The sequence below is a fragment of the Gadus chalcogrammus genome, chromosome 11 (genome assembly GCF_026213295.1).
Source record: "Gadus chalcogrammus isolate NIFS_2021 chromosome 11, NIFS_Gcha_1.0, whole genome shotgun sequence".
NCBI lineage: Eukaryota > Metazoa > Chordata > Actinopteri > Gadiformes > Gadidae > Gadus > Gadus chalcogrammus.
The window spans coordinates 3,373,755-3,393,705 of record NC_079422.1 but is presented as its reverse complement, the minus strand read 5'-3'; the positions used below and the strand labels follow the sequence as shown (position 1 = coordinate 3,393,705).

Genomic DNA, 19,951 nt, shown 5'->3' with positions numbered 1-19,951 from the left:
GTGGTGCGTGAGTGCGTGCGTGCGTGCGTGCGTGCGTGCGTGCGTGAGTTGCGTGCGTGCGTGCGTGCGGAGTGCGTGCGTGGTGCGTGCGTGCGTGCGTGCGTGTGTGTGGGCGTGTGTGTGTCTGCTCTGCTTTGTGACTGCTCTTTGCTGTGCGTTACTTGTTGAGTATTTGTTGGACTGGAGGTGGGAGAGAGACAGAGAGAGACAGAGAGAGAGAGATAGAGAGAGGCGGTGGGGCAGTGATGAGATATAAGGTAAGAGTCCTTTCCTTCAAAATAAACCTAATTTCATATCCCACCTCTCATCCTTCCTATCCTCTGCACCTCTCTCTCCTCCGCCAACTCCGATCTATCTTTACCTCCGTCTCCTTCGGGCCCCTTTCTCTTCATTCATCTGTCAGCCCCCCCCACCCCCCCCCCCCCCCCCGAATCGTATCAAAACATTCATTTGCTACAATTATTTTTGTTAAGCGCAAAATATGTCGTACCATGTGACGGGTGGACATATCTGGGGCAAAGCCCCCTGGACCCCCAGAACCCCCCCAGCAACCCCCCCAGACCCCCCCAGAATCCCCAGCCACGGGCTCACCTTGGCTCAAGGCAGCTCTGGGACAGGACGTATATGATTGGTTGTCAGAAAGTAGTCATAGGCTGAGCTCATGAGAGAAAATGACATGAACAGGCTTGCCCTAAATATGAATCCAATAGTGGAGTCTAAAGCAGAAGGGTCAGCGTGGTGAGAGAGGAGAGTGTATACATACTAAGCATGCTATTAGTGGTTGATGTGTTGTGTGTCTGTTGATGTGTTGTGTGTGTTTGTGTGTTGTGTGTGTGTGTAGTGTGTGTGTGTGTGTGTGTGGGTTGTGTGGTGTGTGTGTGTGTGTGTGTGTGGTGTGTGTGTGTTGTGTGTGCGGCGCGTCAGTGTGTGTGTGTGTGTGTGTGTGTGTGTGTGTGTGTGTGTGTCTGTGTGGTGTGTGTGTTTATGTGCTGGTGTGTGTCTGTGTTTATGTGCGTGTGTGTGTCCTGTGAGTGAGATCTCCTCAGTGTGGCCCTCTGACTGTGACAAAGTCAGGGAGAAGGTGACTGCCTTGGAAGTGCAACAATAACATGACGCCCGCGGTCAGAGTTTTCTCCAGACCGCTCTCATCCCGCCGCCCTCAGAGTGGAGATCAGACACTAATGGTCTGCCTGCTCCACCCACAAATGGGCCTGTAGATCGGAAGTTTACATGTGGATTACAGAGTCTGGTTAGGGGCTGCGCGGGCTCGACCTGCACTATGAAACAATTAAGACATTCAGACTTAAGGCCGCTCCCAGGGCCTGCAATATCAAGCACCAATTGAAATTAGCTGATTAAGAGTGTTGTCCTTAAAAATGTATGAAAGGAGATCTGGAATGTACGCATTGTGTCTGTTCTGTTGTTTACTACTCTGCGTGTGTGGTGTGTGTGTGTTTATGCTTTGTGCGTCTGTTTTTATGTTTGTGTATGTGTGTGGTGTGTGTGTGTGTGTGTGTGGGTGTGTTGTGTGTGTGTTTGTGTTGTGTGTGTGTGTGTGTGTTGTGTGTGTGTGTGTGTTGTGTGTGTGTGTGTTGTGTGTGTATGTGGTATGTGTATGTCGTTAGTAATCACTTTCCACCTGTGTTGTCGTCTGAAGGTGCACTTTAACACGCGGGTCGTGATGAAGACTTCGGATGACCAATCTGTCCCGGCAACGGTGTGCTGCTGGTCTTCAGCATCTCTCTGTGGATCATCGCTGCCTGTGACCGTGCGCACGAGTGGTGAGGAGTGTGAGGATAATGGTGCTGCTACTAGGGCTGAGGGGTCAGGGGGATTTCCCTGTACAGAGGCTTGGGAGGGAGGGGTGGCAATCCTCTGTGAAGGGTATGGCTTTGTTACCCTTGATTGAGTTGGAGAATGACGGGACAGAGAGAGAGACACAGAGATGGAGGACGAGAGAGAGAGAGGAGATAGAGGAGAGAGAGGAGAGAAGATGAGAGAGAGAAGAGAGAGCAGGAGAGAGCAGGAGAGAGGAGAGAGAGAGGAGATGAGAGAGCGTTTAGTGAGATGAGAGAGAGAGGGACAGGGAGACATATGACGGTGGAGACGAGATAGTAGGAGAGTCCATAGGTCAGAGTTGGGTGGTGGTTTGATTCTAGGTTGTTTAAGCCTAAATTAATATTTGTTTGAGATTAGTGATAAAATGGCTTGGGGGCTTGCATTTAGAAATGCTAATTGGGCCAAACCTAACAAAGACAAATGTATTTCATTAAATTTATTAAACAGGAGGTAGAAGATGTTGCTAACGAGGCTTCATTAGCTGCTCTCGGTCTATGCAATGAAACAATTAGGAATGTTCCAGGAGAAACCTGGACATCATTGACCGACCAGTCCACGAAGGGACGGCTTGCCTGGGAGGAGGTTTTGATTGTAACCATGGTGTTGTTAATGTGTCGTAGGTACCACGATGCCCAGGACTCACCAGTAACCTTCCTGGGTGCCTAGTGCTTCATCTCCATCACGTTCCTGTCTATCGGCTATGGAGACATGGTTCCCCAACCACCTACTGCGGCAAGGGGGTGTGTGCTGCTCACTGGCATCATGGTCAGTACCCCCCTCTGGCTTCTCTATTTGCATCGGTTTGGTTTGGTGATCTAGTAAATTGATTGTATCTCTTTTATTCCACTTGGTTTCTATTCTCCTTGCCTTCTTTTCAAAGTACTCCCTCTTTTATTGTATAATGTTTTTTATTGTCTTATTCCAATCTGTACCTATTCTATTCTACGCCTGTGTCTACTGTATTCGGTCCCTATTCTATCATATTGCAGTCTCGTCCACTCTGTTCTATTATAATTCATTCTGTTGTATTGTAGGGTATTGTATTTCTGTTCTGTTCTGTTCATTTCCTTATACATCTGTTATATTCTTCTTGTTTCGTATCTATTGTACTCTTCTCTACTACACTCCGATTATAATTATTTTGTCGTTTCCTATTATGTTCCCTGTTGTGTTTTGCAATATTCTGAGGACAATATTAGATCATTAGATCATGGTAGGATATGAATAGAACAATGCATTCTATTCCATCCCAATCTATTCTATTCTATGGGCAAACAATGTGTGTTACAATGCATTAGTATTACAGGAAAACAGCAAAACGGGAATTTAATTAGAAATGTCTTTATCGGTTGTATAGAGAGAGTACATGCTGCATTATTTCTCGCTCTCTATCACATGTTCACCTGTCAATCAGCTTCTCCTCAGGCCCCTGTGTGTTCTCTGTTTGCTTCTTTTTTTAAGTAAATGCTGTGTATGTCCTTAAAACGTTTGTCTCTCTTATTTTCTGGAACTCACACCTCTTCTATACTGTCTTTTGGTATCTCTCTCCCTCTATCTCTCTCCATTATTTCTCCCATATCTCTCACTTGGAGTCTTCCTTTTATCCATGCGGTTGTTCTGCGGTCTGTTTGCTGGTACTAATCAATTCACAGGTGGTCTATACTCTGCCCTCCATACGTTCCAACTAATATCACCCTGTCGCTCTCATTCCCCCGTTCTGTCTCCCTATCTCTCTTCTGGAATCCCTCCGTCTGTTCGTACATCTGCTACCCTGCTAGCATACAGCCTTCCCCATCTTCAATATTGTCTGTGTTATATTATTTTGTCTTTATTCCTCCCTATTTCACATCTTTTTCTCTCCATCCTTCTCAATATCTTTCTGTATTTCTCACTCTTTCTCTCTTCTATATCACACTCTGAATTTCTGTATCAATCCTTCATCTCTCTACATCACTCCACTTTATCTTCATATATCACTCACTATAGCTTTCTCGATATCATCCTAACTATATCACTCTCTATCCCTCTCACTATATCTCTCCCCATATCACTCTATATATCACTCTACATCATTCTCTATGTGTCTAACTATATCACCCTTGGTATCACTCCCTCCTAATTCTATATATCTCACTATATCTCCTTATAACTCCCTCTAAATCCATCTCTATATCTCTCGCTATATCACTCATATATTACACCCTTGATATAACTCTCTGTATCTCGCTATATCACTCGCTATATCATACTTTATCACTCTATATAACTATATATCTCCTTATATCACTATCTGCATCATTTGCTAGACATATAACTATCTCACACACACACACCACACGCACGCACGCACGCACGCCCGCACGCAACACACACACACCACACAACACACACACACACACACACACCCACACACACCCACACACACAAACACACACACACAACACACACACAAACACACACACAAACAGCAGGGCATGATGAGAGTGGTCTCAGTGATTGGTAGCCACTGTTACAGACCGCCATCCTACACCACATCAGGAAAACCAAGCTCCACATACAGTTACGAGTGACTCATTCAGGTAGGGCTCCACTCACACCCATGAGTTTCTCTCTCTACTCTCTATCTCTCTCTCTCTCTCTCTCTCTCTCTCTCTCTATCTTTCTCTCTCCTCTCTTCTCTCTACTTTTCTGGTCCCCTAAGTCTCTCTCTCTTTCTCTCCTCTCTATCCTCTCACTCTCTCGCTCTCATCTATTCTCTATATCCCATCTTTATCTCCCTCTCTTTCTCTCTCTCTCATCTCTCTCTCTCTCTCTCTCTCTCTTTCTCTCTCTGCCTCACGATGTATCTCTCTCTTTCTCTCCTCCTCTATCTCTTCACTCTCTCGCTCTCTCTCATTCTCTATCTCTCACTCTCTCGCTCTCTCTCATTCTCTATCTCTCACTCTCTCTCTCATTCTCTATCTCTCCATCTTTATCTCCCTCTCTTTCTCTCTCTCTCTCTCTCTCTCTCTCTCTCTCTCTCTCTTTCTCTCTCTGCCTCACGATGTATCTCTCTCTTTCTCTCCTCCTCTATCTTTCCCTCTCTCGCTCTCTCTGATAAACACACAGGCTACTCTGTTAGCGCTTGCTTGTGACAGCAGGCTGTGCAGCCAGGGAGACACCAGGGGAGAGAGGGGAGAGAGGGGAGAGAGGGGAGAGAGGGGAGAGCTGCAGGTGCAGAAAGGGGGACTTACTACAGGTGATGAGCGAAGGAGGGGGAATACAGGAAGGGAGAGAAGTAGAGAGAGAAGGGGAGAGAGAGAGAAAGGAAGTGGGGAGGGCCACGAGAGAGAGAGACCAGAGAAAGAAAAGGTAAGCGTTCAAGAACATGGAAAGACTGGTTCTGTTTTTGTTTTTTTCCCTTCAGAATAGCTGTAATGACTTTCTATAGGTGGATCTGGCCCTTGTTACTATGACAATGTAGGGGGCAAACATGGTTGGAATACACCACAGACCCGAGGCTATGTGGGGGAGGGCCATTTGGCGTAACGAGTGATGTGTGTGATTTGTGTGTGCGATGTGTGTGTGAGTGGTGCGCATGTGTAGGTGTGAATGTGTTTGACAGGAATAAAAAATAAACAAGTGAGGGTAAACAAGCAGATGAAAGTGCTCATGCTCGTGTATGTGAGAGCAGGCTCCAGGTGGTTTCCACGCAGGGCTGTCCCTGTCAGCACGTGCAGGGCTGAGGCCACCATGCCTGGTGGCTTCCCCGTCCTACGCTCGTCGTCCATTCTCAACGCACACGCACGGAAACGTGACTCTAAAATTCAGTTATGCCTCGTTTCCATCGAGCGGAGCGTCTCTGGTCGGGGCGGCTCGGAGTGGGACACCTTGGTTACGCTAAATCTGGCTCGCGCTTCCATCGCCGACACTACCCTTATGGTAGTGGAATGGCGATAGCCGTGGCAGCAACGTATGCATCGTGACATCATAGCAGCGCGGCACAGTGAAGCCTGCTTATAAATTTAACCAAAAGAAGATCGCAACACAATGAACAAGAGCAACAATGGGGGATGTCCAGCAGTTTCTTATCTTTCTTCTTGGGACATTTTCTTCAATAAACAAAGCTTTCGCCGTTGTCCAGAAATACCTTGCTGGTACTGTGTTTTTTTTGTTTTTTATTTCCCTGTCGCATGGAAGTGACAATTTTTGTCGAACAATCAACGGACGGCGTGTTTAGCTCTTACTTTTCGGCAGCCTTTCAGACCACTCGGTACCCCAATGGAGGAGAACGCGCTTATGTTAGGACCCTGGGGCCTCATCACAGAAACGTCCTTACTCTGAAATCCTATCCTATCTTGAGATAGGAAGGCATTTAGGGGTTTTGATATAACAGAAGGAGGTTTCCTAACTTAACTCAGGAATAAATCCTATCTTATCTTAAGATAGGAATTTAGCCATTACAGAACTATCCTAAGTTAGGAGTTTCTTAAGTTAGGATCCCTAAGTTAGGTGGCCATACACCCTGTCCTAAATTCAACTGTCAATAACCAAAGAAAATGGTAGCAGCACTGCTAGTAGGTCTGTATGACAATGAAGACGAGGAACATCACAACAGAAATGTGATGGCTAAAGGGCTACCGAGGCCGCATAATGATTTGTTACATTCGTATTTTAATTTCATTTTTATCGCATGCAAAGACATTTAATTTTGAATTTGGTGGAAGAATTACTTTACTACTTTATTACTACCTCTTCTTGTTCTCTCTACCAATACCCGCCATGACCATAGTATTAGGGCTGCTAGCTTGCCGTTATTAACAAAGATCCTCAACCGTCTCTGTTAATGATAAAAGTAACTCATTCTATCAATTTCATGCACACTCTGAAGTGCAGAAACAGACATAACCTGACGATTGCCGATCGAAAGATCTGATTTAAAGAACAGTTAGGATTATCTAAATTAAGATAAGATAGCAAGCCAAAAATAAGATAGGAAACGGCAGGTTAGGGACTGCTTCTGTAATAGGAAATTAGGATTTTTCCTATCTTTGAGTCCCTAATTTAATTTAGGATGAGAAGTTACGATTTTTTCTGTAATGAGGCCCCAGGCCAACTTTCGGCGGTGGAAATGGCTATATAGTGGCCTGTTTGCCCTGCGTTCCTAAGTACAGCCTGTTGTTGAGGTTTGGATGGTAAGCAGAATTGTGCGGCCTGCTGTGCATCAGTGCACTAGAAGCACAAACGGGTGATTCCCTCTCTCTCTCTCTCTTCATGTCTCTCTCTCTCTCTCGTTGTTTCTCTCTCTTCATGTCTCGCTCTCTAATGAGTGCTGTGTTGAGGTGGGACACGGGGAAACACCCAGGCTTATGGAACACAGCGGCACTGCCACTGTCATCAGAGCTGTGTCAATCAAACACACACACACACACACACACACACACACACACACACACACACACACACACACACACACACACACACACACACACACACACACACACACACACACACACACACACACACACACACACAGCAATAAACACACTTGCAGCACAAAAACACACGATTCACTTAAAAAGTGAATCGCACACAAGCCCCCTACAGTTTTTTCCAATACATATCAACACACTAATGGCAGACACACACACACACACACACACACACACACACATACACACACACACACACACACACACGCACACATATGCACAAAGTCTCACACACACACACTCACACACACACACACACAAACACTCACACACACACACATGCACACACGCACACAAACACACACACACACACACACACACACACACACACACACACACACACACACACACACACACACACACACATGCCCACACACACATAAATGCACAAACATACACACACACACACACATGCATACACATACACACACACGCACATACACGAAAAGGCACTCATACACATTCATACACACACACTATATGAAGCACAATACGAACATGTAGTCATACTCCAACACGCATATACACCTACATTAGTAGGAGCCATATGGTGAAGTGCTCTCACTTTGTGTCCGTTCAGGTTGGCAGCAGGCTTTCTACCTAAAACATGAGCATGTAGGAATCCTTCAGGGGGCTGGCTGCTGCTCTCACCATATTTTATTCATCGTTTTTAGAACAAACAACGTGTAGAAACCCGGCGTAGAATCCCGGGCTCTTACACCTGTTAGTCTGTCGCCTCTCTTGCTGAGGCTCTCAGCCGCACCTCGGAGCGTCCTGGTGTTTCAACTCGTTGTTTTTTCCACCAAGGTTCAAAACATCGCTCCTCTCTGTCTCTCTCTCGCTCCCACGTTTCCCTTTTCATGCACTGCCACGCACCAACACACCTGCAGACGCCTCTCTCTGTCAAAACAAACACACACACACACACACACACACACACACACACACACACACACACACACACACACACACACACACACACACACACACACACACACACACACACACACACACACACACGCGCATACATAGAGGGTTAAGTAGAAAGCCCATTTTCATTAAACACTTAATTCAATTCTTATCAGGATCCATGTGTCCTCATTAACACTGCCGTCCTCTTCATCTTCCTCCTCCTCTTCTAACACAAACACACTCACACTCTCACGCACACACACAGAATAAACACCTGATCCCATGCAATCACTCCTCTGTTGGGTTCACCCCAAGCCCTGCCCCTCCCCCCCAGCACTTCCTCTTTATCTATCAGTGGAAACCTGCGTGCCCTCCACTTGGTTGCTGGGAGAGTGAGTCTTATCAAAAAGTAAATTAGTCTCCTCCGGCTCCTCCTCCTCCTCCTCTACTCTTAAGACAGTATTCCTTGGTGGTGGAGGCAACGTCCCTCCAGCTCTCTCGAAGAGCCCCCCACAATATACTCGGGGACACCCAGCGAGGCGTCGGGGGTCTCTTCACCCGTTCACGCCCCCCCTCCGTCCTCCCTCCCAGGATGACTGACCCCATCTCATTCACATTGGCTGTCTCTACTTCAAGGGGAATGGATGTCATTTGTGGGTATTTCTTGTGTTTTGTTGTTGCTATATGTGATGGTGGGGGGGATGTGAGGAGGATATCACTCCAGATGGATTGGGATGTGAAAATAGACTTGGCATCATTCGTCTCTCAACGCTGACGTAGATCTGGAGCCTCACACTACTGCCTGGCCTTCAATCATCTGGGATAACTATAATATTTCTTTTCACTAAATCCTCCCTCCCCCCCACTACTTTTTTTATGTCTCTCATTCTCTCTCTCTCTCTCTCTCTCTCTCTCTCTCTCTCTCTCTCTCTCTCTCTCTCTCTCTCTCTCTCTTTCTCTCTCTCTCCCTCTCTCTCTCTCCCTCTCTCTCTCTCTCTCTCTCTCTCTCTCTCTCTCTCGCTCTCTCTCTCTCTCGCTCTCTCTCTCACTCAGGGTGCCGGATGTACTGCACTGGTGGTTGCCGTGGTAGCCAGGAAGCTAGAGTTGACCAAGGCCGAGAAACACGTGCACAACTTCATGATGGACACGCAGCTCACTAAAAGGGTAGGTGTGTGTGTGCGCACGCACGTTGTGCATATGTGTGTGTGCGCACGTGTGCTTGCGTTTATGTACGATCATTGTGCGTATGTGTTTGTGTTCATGAATGTGTGCGTTTTGTTGTGTGTGTGTGTGTGTGTGTGTGTGTGTGTGTGTGTGTGTGTGTGTGTGTGTGTGTGTGTGTGTGTGTGTGTGTGTGTGTGTGTGTGTGTGTGTGTGTGTGTGTGTGTGTGTGTGTGTGTGTGCGAGGGCATCCTAAATGTGTGCATGTGCACTCTTATAAAACACAGGAGGACTGAGGCACCGTCAAACTCTGTTGGGGGTTGTGTGTCTTCAGAACAGTTACTCAGGATGAGGCTTCAGTCCCCAACCCTTACTCAGAATGAGGCTTCAGTGCAGAACCCTTTCTCAGGATGACGCTTCGGTACTCCGTACTATCAGGGGAAGTCCCTTTTAAACAGTGTAAGTCCCTCTTACACTGTTTAGACAGTGTAACACTCTTTAAGCCAGTAATCTCTCTCCTTCTCCATTTAATGATCTCTCTCTCTTTCCCTTTCTACCCCTCTCTTTCTCTCTCTCTCTTTCATTCAACTTCACCTCTTTTATGTGCTGCTCTCTTGATGTCTTGCTCTCATCTCCTCTCCCTCCCCAGGCTACGGCCCATGCAGCCCTTCACCTTCCCTTAAGACACCTTCTAATCTCCATGACCCCCCTTCGATCCACTCACCCCTTTCTCTCAGACTCTCTCTCTCTCTCTCTCTCTCTCTCTCTCTCTCTCTCTCTCTCTCTCTCTCTCTCTCTTTCTTTCTCTCTTCATCCTTTTGCTCACACTGCCTTTCTACTTCCTTCCCTCTCTTGCCCACTTCCTTCCACCCACTCACCCATCCCTCCTTCCGATCCTTCTTGGCATTTGCCCCATCTCTCTCTCTCTCTCTCTCTCTCTCTCTCTCTCTCTCTCTCTCTCTCTCTCTCTCTCTCTCTCTCTCACTCTCTCTCTCACTCTCTCTCTATCTTGCTTTCCCTCCCTCGCTCTCACTCTCTTCAATTTTTTATCAAGTTGAAAGACCCAAGTTTCAAAAATAGCCTCCCATATCAAATATGTAGGGTACATTATGGCAGGGGGTATCGGAGAGACCGAACAGGAGGGTCCTCAATAGCTCCAGCTTGGATGAAATATCGATGGGAGAGCAGAAATACCCCACATTCCTACCAGAGATCTGAGAATCATCTCTGGCCTGTGATGAGTGGAATCAAACCATTGTTAGGCTCTATATAGGACTCAAACCCTGAAAACAATATGAATGGACACCAGATACGGCTATACCTACACTCTTAAATCTTTTTTTCTTTTTTTTTACTTTCAAACAAAGTTTAACTTAGACTGAATGGAAAACAGACAGCCGCCCAATATTCTGTCCCTCCACCTGAAGAAAAATTGGTAGATTGCTGCTCCGCTGGGGTGACGCGACTCACTGAGTCCACTTTGTTTTTATGTGACATTTGCTTCAAAGGGTCCTCGCTTTCGGTAGAATTGTCTCCTGTCCTCAATAATCAAAAATGCATCTGATGCACATCTCTTGATGAACGTAGTCCAGGGGATTCCCGTCTAAAGCACGGTTACAAGAAAATCCAATCACTCCCAGCACTATGATGAATAATGGAATGATTTCCTCCAGGCCGGCCATCGTACGTCACCGCACAAGCATGCAGGCACTGTCACCAAACTGATTGACGCACACGCACCCACAGTGTCCCACACACACACACTGACCCTGTACACTTTAAACCACTGTGTTCCCTTCCCCTTTGAGAGGATTAAACAGGCTTTGTCCAATAAGTGCTAATCAATTTGGCCGGGATCTGCCGAGCTGGGGCTCCATCTCCATAGTCTGAGGCGTGCCTCGTGACCGGGCCTTTCTGGGCTCAGTGTCTCGCTGTCTGCTAGGGGGGCTTTTGGATGGAGAGGTCATGTTGCTGGCTCTATGGAGTGTTAATACAGGGCATTGTTAGGAGCCGTGCTGGCGGATCAGTGCTTGTAGGGCTCTGTGAACATTTCGATTGCATCCTGGCCATTTGCCGAGGAGGACTGCCAGAAATATCTTTTGAATATTTAGACAAGGAGTAGCACACCATGCCAGAGTAACCTCCTTAAGCAGCTCTTTCTAGTGAGCTACTTTCCACTGTCTCACTCAGTCCAGTGATTATTCACCACAGCCGTTTCATTTAGTTGTTAGAGGGGTCGTAATCAATACTTATCTGTGACAGAAAGTGTTTTATTTTAACTAACTATGTCATTATAATAATTTGGATATTATTATTAATACATTTCACAAATTGTGCCCATACATTCGGCATGGGATGTAATGGGCTCAGAATAATATTTTAAATTATAAACTGTTCAACTTTGCTCTTAACCAGTAGGAGCTAAGATTCTGTAGTCATGTGGTTGACAGTGGGTTTGATGGAAGAACTCTCTCTCAGGTTCTTCTGAGCCAGTTTCCTGAACTACTGTATGGATTAGCTGGACTCATATTGAACTATATAAACTCAAGCTCTTTTTAACCTCATTGTACAGAGATGCAAAAAAAAGTCAAAATATGACGTGTAAAAACGTTCTTGTGATAACAATCCCATGTACCCAGTTCAGAGATGAGAGTGTGACTCTCTCCATTACGCATGGATCTGCTGAAGAGGGGATGGATGCAAAACCACCAGAATGTCAATTAATATATGTCAGTGTTAATATGACTCAGAATCTGCATAATGACTGATTATCATTCCACAGTGCCTAGTGAACCTTCTCCTGTTTGTTTTTGCTATTCTCCTTCGGTCGGATGCCAAGCAAATCCAAAGTTTGTGTACGTGCAACACGTTTATATGTGTGACATGTTTCTATGTGCTGTGGTGTGTGAGTGAGAGAGAGGGAGACAGAGACAGAGATGTATCTTCCATCAGAGCGGTGAGTGTGATTTGGGGTCAGAGAAGCTGCGGAAAAATGTCTCTCTTAGGTTTCCGTGGTTGTTGCCGCGGTAATGTGGCAGGTTGTTCGATTTTTGGCCCTGGGCTATGGGGTGGATGAAAGAGGAGTGCAGCGGTGCTCATCACTGATTACCAAACAGCGGACACTGTTTGAATCCCTGAAAAAAATGACCACTTTTGACGAAGGTATTGCCAAAGAGAAGGAAATGGATATCTTGGAGATTTACAATTGAACAAGGTAGTATGAACACTGACGCTAAATGCCCTGTAAATTATACAAGTTACTCCGAATGAAGTGCTCTATCCCCTCATGTTTAGTATTCACTTGCCATAAGGTGTGTTGTGTAGGGAGCAGGCTCGAGCAGATTGCTGAACTCCGACCTCAGTCACCACTAGATACCTGCCATATGGCATCATGATGGCCAGCAAACTACAGACCATATGGCACCCAAATAATAAAATAATCAGACTCTTTTGAATTGCATATGAAATGGACTGAGTCTAAAATGATCAAGGCCAACAGCGTAAGATCCTCTTCATAAAACATCCATGCTGGGAGGCTGCTATCACCTCACTGGGCTGTTAGTAGTGGATATTGTAGACTCCAGGGGAAAGTTTACAGAGTGAGCTCCCTTGACAGACACAAGACACTATCCTCGTTCACATCATACACAGCCTGTGCTAATCAAAGCGTTGACAAATAGGATGCAACGTACCACCCTGCTTATGCGTCGGTCGATATTATATTATTACGGAAACTCCTAGAAACTGGACAGTGAGAGTTGCTGGAAGAGAAACACGGTTTTAACCTGATTCTGGCTTAAAGTTAACCCCAGGCTGTCCAGCTTGTACCCGATGAACTATTTTCTATCTGTGATCGTTCTATTTCCATTTGAATATAGGAATTAAGCCTTTGTAAAGCCTCCATTTACATATATACGGTTTGAAATTGGTTGGACTTTTTAAAGGTGACCACTTCATAGATAATATTTATGTCAGGGTCAAAGCCTGCGAGTGCTGCTCATAATTGGGGTTTGTGTGTGGTGTGTGTAGGTTGGGTTGTGTGTGAACGGCCCTTGACTGCGTTGGATGGGTGCTGATTAGTCCAGCTCACAGGGTCTTTTGTGCCCCTCTACCGGGGGTATAATTGTTCTTTACTCCGTGCTCAGCCGCTCTTTGAAGTCTCTCATTCATTTATGGCCTTACAGATTCTCTTTCTATTTTTCATTATTCTCTGTCTCTCTCTCTCTCTCTCACTTTTTTCTTAATGGTCCACCACACTCGCTTTTTTCACAGGATTTCAGAACTCTTCATGTTGTAATTGCGTGGCAATCCATCGCATGACATATAACTGGTGATAGCAGAACCAGAACAGTTATCCATCTTTCAACAAAGAGCTCTACCAATCCAATCTCGGTGAAAAAGCAACAAACATTTGTGCCGACTGCAAAGAACAGCCATGATATTTCTGACCACCATTGTACATTGTATTGTATTGTATTGTATTGTATTGTATTGTATTGTATTTTATTGTATTGTAGTACTTAACTGTGTAGCAACTGAAGTAGCTGCTATCATGGCTGTAACACGGGGAATTGATTGACCTAGCGATCGTGGTACTTGCACTTGGTTCTATGAACATCCTTTCTGTACCGACAGCGATATATTGATGCACTTCTTATGACAAATGTACTTATTGTCGCTCTGGATAAAAGCGTCTGCTAAATGCCCTCAATGTAAAAATGTAAATGTAAATGATTGCTCCTTAAATGCAACCAAGGTTTTATTGTCACTGAATATAATGGATATCCATGCTTTCTGCGTTGTGTAAGCGGACTGCGTTTAACATTGGGATGTGTGTGTGTTTTATAGTCTTGAGGCGTTGTGGCGGATGCTGCAAAAAGTTTGTAACGTTAATTTTTGTCCACGCTTTGATTACTGCCTCTAATAACCCACAGGGGCATTATTCTCATTGTTTTAATCAGCGCACACAATCAAGCGTCTTTGAGTTAAGATAGCACATGGCTTATAGTAAGAATGAAGGAGGGGAAAACCCAGAGAGGGAGAGAGAGGGGGGCGGAGGGGAGAGTGCAAAAGAGAGGAAGAGCGTAAAGAAGGAGCCCACTGTTGTTCCTTATTAACGCATCTCGTTCTTTATGTATGTATGAACAGCACTGAGAGGATAGTCAATGTGTGTGTGCGTGTGTGCGTGTGCGTATGTGCGGTCCGTGAATGCGCCTACCTTCTAAGAGACGAGATGAAGGAGGGCAGCGATTCACTGAGAACAAAAGCTTGATTTCTTTCTTCTTCTTCCTCAGACTAAGTGTGTAAGTAGTGTGACGCATACAGAGCATGCAATGCTGAATACACCTGTTGTCCTCCGTTACCAGGGTTACCTGTTGCTAAAGCTAATGTTATGTGTGTGCTTGCATGTGTGTGTGTATGTGTGTGTGTGTGTGTGTGTATGTGCTTATGTGTGTGTGTGTGTGTGTGTGTGCGTGTGTGAGTGTATGTTTGTGTGTGTGCGTGTGTATGTGTGTGTGTGTGTGTGTGTGTGTGTCCATGTGCTTGTGTGTGTGTGCGTGTGTTTGTGTGTGTGTGTGTGCACGCATGTGCGTGTCTGTGTACAGATAAAGAACGCTGCAGCCAATGTTTTGAGGGAGACCTGGCTCATCTACAAGCATACCAAACTAGCAAAGAAGATCGACCACTCCAGAGTCCGCAAGCACCAGAGGAAGTTCCTCCAAGCTATTCATCAGTAAGGCCTCACAAACACACACATATACACACATGCACCCCCCCCCCCCCCCCCCCCCCCCCCCAGCCCCATACACACACACACACACACACACACACACACACACACACACACACACACACACACACACACACACACACACACACACACACACACACACACACACACACACACACACACACACACACAAGCATTGCACTCATGTTGTTGACCTGGTACCTTTGGAGCACCACCCGCTCTACACCCACAAGAGCGTCTGAATCTGATAAAATGTGTTTAAATAGACACACATACACACGCACACACACACACACACACGCACACACAAACACACACACACACACATCACACACATGCACACATGCCTTAACACTCAATGAATCATAGACAACATATTCTTGACAAAGCAGGTTGGTTGTCGATTGAAAAGCAAATTAAACATCTAGGAACACTTCTGAAGATAATGTAGGGAATCCAGATGTACCAAACCTGCAACATTACAGACACATAGTCACATTTCCTGGGAGCATTCAGAACACTGAACGCTAAAGAGTAACCTGGGGATCTCTGTACAAAATTATGCACATCCCTTGCCTCCTATCAGGGTAACAAGGGGAGGGCTACATTTTTATTTATTTTTCTAAACAAACTCTCTCCAATGAATTACAAGGAAACATTAGTTCACTGTATTCCTAAAAGGTATCTTTTTTTTTTATGTTGTGATATGTCAAGGATTACAGACGCTCTGCTTATTTTGAAAGTGTTCCTCTTAATGTTGTGATGGATGAATGATAAGTATAATACAGCTGAGTGCAGCTCCTGTGGCACTCTACAGCTTAGTAGGGTGTACAGAGGTGTGCAGCGAGAGGGGCTCTAGCTCAACACAGCAAGAGGACTGCTCTGCATGCCTGCACCCCGAGGGAGTCACTCTCGAGGGTGACCTCCCCGTTTTCCCTGGGCCTCAGCAATGTCACTTTGGTTTTGTCTGTTTATTCATTCATTTGTGTGTGTTTGGCATGCCTCTGTGTGTGTGTGTGTGTGTGTGTGTGTGTGTGTGTGTGTGTGTGTGTGTGTGTGTGTGTGTGTGTGTGTGTGTGTGTGTGTGTGTGTGTGTGTGTGTGTGTGTGTGTGTGTGTGTGTGTGTATGTGTGTGTGCAGGTTACGCAGTGTGAAGATGGAGCAGCGAAAGCTGAGCGACCAGGCCAACACACTGGTGGACCTCTCAAAGGTAAAACATGCAGACACACGCCTCCCACACACAACCCCCACCACCACAACAACACCAGCTAAGTCCACTCCTTCTCAGCTCTGCTCAGCGATGCCAACTCATGGACGAGCATGGCGTGTTATCAAAGTACAATTTACTAAGTGGAGATTCACCGGGACAACCCCCCATCTGGCTGATGAGGTGCCGCCGTTGCTACGCTGACCTGCCTGTTTCTGTGGCTTCAGGTCGCCTAGCAACCAGAACAAGTGTTGGAACAGGAATGACTGAGTGGAGGGAGGGAGGGAGGGAGGGAGGGAGGGAGGGAGGGGGATAGACAGGGTGGGTTGGGGGGTTTGCTCATGTTTTTCTGCTCCTGTGTGGGTGTCTAAGAGAAAATGTGAGCATAATTGTGTATTTAGTGTGTGTGTGTAGTGTGTGTGTTTGTGTGTGTGTCTATGTGTGTGCGTTTGCAAGTACGTGCGTGTGTGTGTGTGTGTACGGAGGGATAGAGAGAACAGAGCAGAATAATTGTTATTTTTATAAACCATCGTTGTATACCTTCCTCTTTCTAGACGTTCCCTTTTGCGCTGCCTTTCTGAATCATTCCTGAGTGTCTCCGTCTCCACTTCACACTTACGCACGCACAAGTTTGCCATGGTTACCGATCTGCGAGGCAGCCTCTCCTAATCGTTCTGTCCTTCGATCCGGCCGCCGTCGATATGGATCAGCATGACGCACACCCACACAGAGAGCCACCGTAAAGGGATCCCCGCTTCATTCCCCTCCCACCCTACGGTGGACAACATTCCCTGTGTGTCTCTCGATGCATACACAGATACATCATCCATCTATCAATCATTTATCCTTATGCAAATCCTGTTTCAACCCACCCTTTTTTAAATCCATCTTCGTTCCGTTCAAACGATGCACCCATCCATCAAAGGTAGATGTGTTACGATGGACGATGGAATGAAACCCTTGCTGGAAATAACTTGGGCGTCAGTAACAGTATTCTCTCTCTCCATTTTCTTTTATGAGTTTGTAATTTAGGTCCAAGCCAAGTTTGTTCATTCAAAGCCCTTCATCAAAACTAAAGTCTCCAAAGGTTTCACAGCCGAACCGTAGAGCCATATATCAGCCCTTAGCCCTCAGCAGACGGGAGACATTCAAAGGATCCCTCCTTCTAGGGATATCTTGGAGGAAAATGGATGCTGGCTGGACGGGACATGAAATAATAGTTAAATAACATGTACAAAATGGTTTTTATTATGTCAAGAAACCTAACCTTTTCTAAAATATGTGTAATGTTTATTTCATATTTCAAGCAAGTCAAGTACATTTTAGTCCTTAATCTCAGCTACAGTCTCAAAGGTATTCACTGGACACATCGATGACAACCGTCTAATCGTAGCCATCCAAAATATAAGATAGTCTCATGGGTTTGGATGTTTGACCAGTCCAAAGGTTCTGGTTTCGAACCCCAATGTCTGTAGTCTGCCTGCAGCCATCCCTGAGCCAGATACCCCCCCTCCCCCAAACCCCACTGCACATTAATACCGGGCACCTCAAGCAAAACGTATCACTTTGACTAAAAGCGCCTCAATAGAAGCATGCTAATCTCCCCCCCAGATGCAGAGCGTGATGTACGAGCTGATGTCGGAGCTCAACGACCGCAGTGAGGACCTGGAGCGCCAGATGCTGTCCCTGGAGCACCGGGTGGAGCAGCTCACCGCGGGGTTCACTGCCCTGCCCGCCCACCTGTCGGCCACCCTCAGCGCCCAGCACGCCGCCCTGGTGCACCTGCTCCGGGAGAGGGACGCCCGTGACTGGAGAGGGGGCGGCGGGGGTGGAGGCGGGGGTGGCGGTCCTGCAGCCGGGGCCGTGGTTCCCTTCACGGGGCCGGCGGCGGTGCCCGTGACGGTGGTGTCCCAGGCTCAGATGGCGGTTCCGGCGGCGGCGGCAGCAGCGGGACTCACCGTGGCCCAGGTCCCGGTCCTGGCGCTGGAGTCCCCCCCGAAGGTCAGCCAGTCCCCAAGCTCGGAGGGCAGCCTAGGGGAGAGCAGCCCGGCCACCCTGGCCTGCTCACCCAGCTGCTGAAGACAGGGGCCGGGAGGCAATGCATCGCGGGCCGAGATCAAAGGTGAAGAAGAAAACAGAGAGTGAACTCATGGACGGGGAGAAAGGGGTCACACTAGTGCCAGTCCTCTCCCACAGAGGAGCCTAGGAGAGAGAGAAGGGGAGAGAGAGAGAGAGAGAGAGAGAGAGAGAGAGAGAGAGAGAGAGAGAGAGAGGCGGGCAGGGGGGAGCTGGGGGAGAGACTGGGGAGGGGTTGAGGTGGCACTGGAGGATGGACGAGGAGAAGATGGTCCAATCTAGTTGGGACTGCTTTGGAATGGATGACACACATACACACATGCACATACTAATGTGTGGCTCCTAGAAGAACGTAGAGGTGCTTGAAGAAAAATTAAAAAAGCAAAAGAGAAAGGGGAAAGTAATTAAGAGAGAGCATCGGACAGGACTAATGGCATAGGTGACGGAGAGGCCGAGGATGATGAAGGATACAACGAGGAGGAGATCATTAAGAATAATTAAACAGACTCAGAACTCCTTTATGGAACCACTAACTACTGCAGAAAACCTCTGGATCAATTTCTCTCTCTCTCTCTCTATCTCTCTCTCTCTCTCTCTCTCTCTCTCTCTCTCTCTCTCTCTCTCTTTTTCTTTCTTTCTCTCTCTCTCTCTCTCTCTCTCTCTCTCTCTCTCTCTCTCTCTCTCTCTCTCTCTCTCTCTCTCTCTCTCTCTCTTTCTCTCTCTCTCTCCTTCCTTCCATCAGGAATTAATGACCATGACTTTTTATCTTTCTGATATATTTTATATCTGAATGCTAATTGTGTGTTGACAAGCATCCCTTTAACAAAAGGTCTGATAAATACGACCACCATACAAACTAGTGGCATGCATCATGCACGCACACACGCACACACTTAGAGACACACACAAGAAAAACATGCACAAGGGAAACACACAAGCACACACGCACACACATTCACAAACTGAGACACAAATGTATCATTGGGGCAAATTAAATTGCGTGTGACACCAGTGAGCGTGTGAGAGTTCTCACACAAGTTTAAATGTTCGTCACTTGTAACATGTACCATACCTTGTTCAATGATAAGATATTAATTCACTGAGGGAAACGCGTAAAGCCTACACACTGCCAAACCAACCGCACACGCATGTCAAAGTCAAGCACTGCCACACATACCGAGACACACTCCACAGTGTGATTCATCTGAACCACAGGGTATCTGCTAGTCAGCTAAATTCTGGGACTAGTAGACATTTGACAACCGCTCAATCTGGCATTATCAATTTACTCAACCACACCAATTATAGCTGAGGTCCACATGAAACTGGTTTAACTGATCTTTCTTTTGTTTTTTCATCGTTTTTTTATTTGGGATTGGTATATACAACGATGAACACACTGAACACAGAATGTCCATGCATCCCTTCCCTGCCCCAACATAAACACATACATGCATGCACATATACAACACACAGTCTCATCACAGACTGATCCTCCTTATGATAGGAATATCAATGTGTAGACAGAGTGAT

The 19,951-nt window shown here is 46.4% G+C and overlaps 1 protein-coding gene across 1 annotated transcript in view; it reads left to right on the top strand.

Annotated features, from left to right (window-relative positions):
• Nucleotides 1-18,421, top strand: part of LOC130391633 (small conductance calcium-activated potassium channel protein 3-like) — a 109,127-nt gene extending 90,706 nt beyond the window's left edge. The window contains exons 2-5 of the mRNA XM_056601858.1: nt 9,276-9,386; nt 14,990-15,117; nt 16,276-16,345; nt 17,954-18,421. Of these exons, the coding sequence (XP_056457833.1) occupies nt 9,276-9,386; nt 14,990-15,117; nt 16,276-16,345; nt 17,954-18,421 (777 nt within the window). The remainder of the gene's footprint in view (nt 1-9,275; nt 9,387-14,989; nt 15,118-16,275; nt 16,346-17,953) is intronic.
• The last annotated feature ends 1,530 nt before the right edge of the window (nt 18,422-19,951 follow it).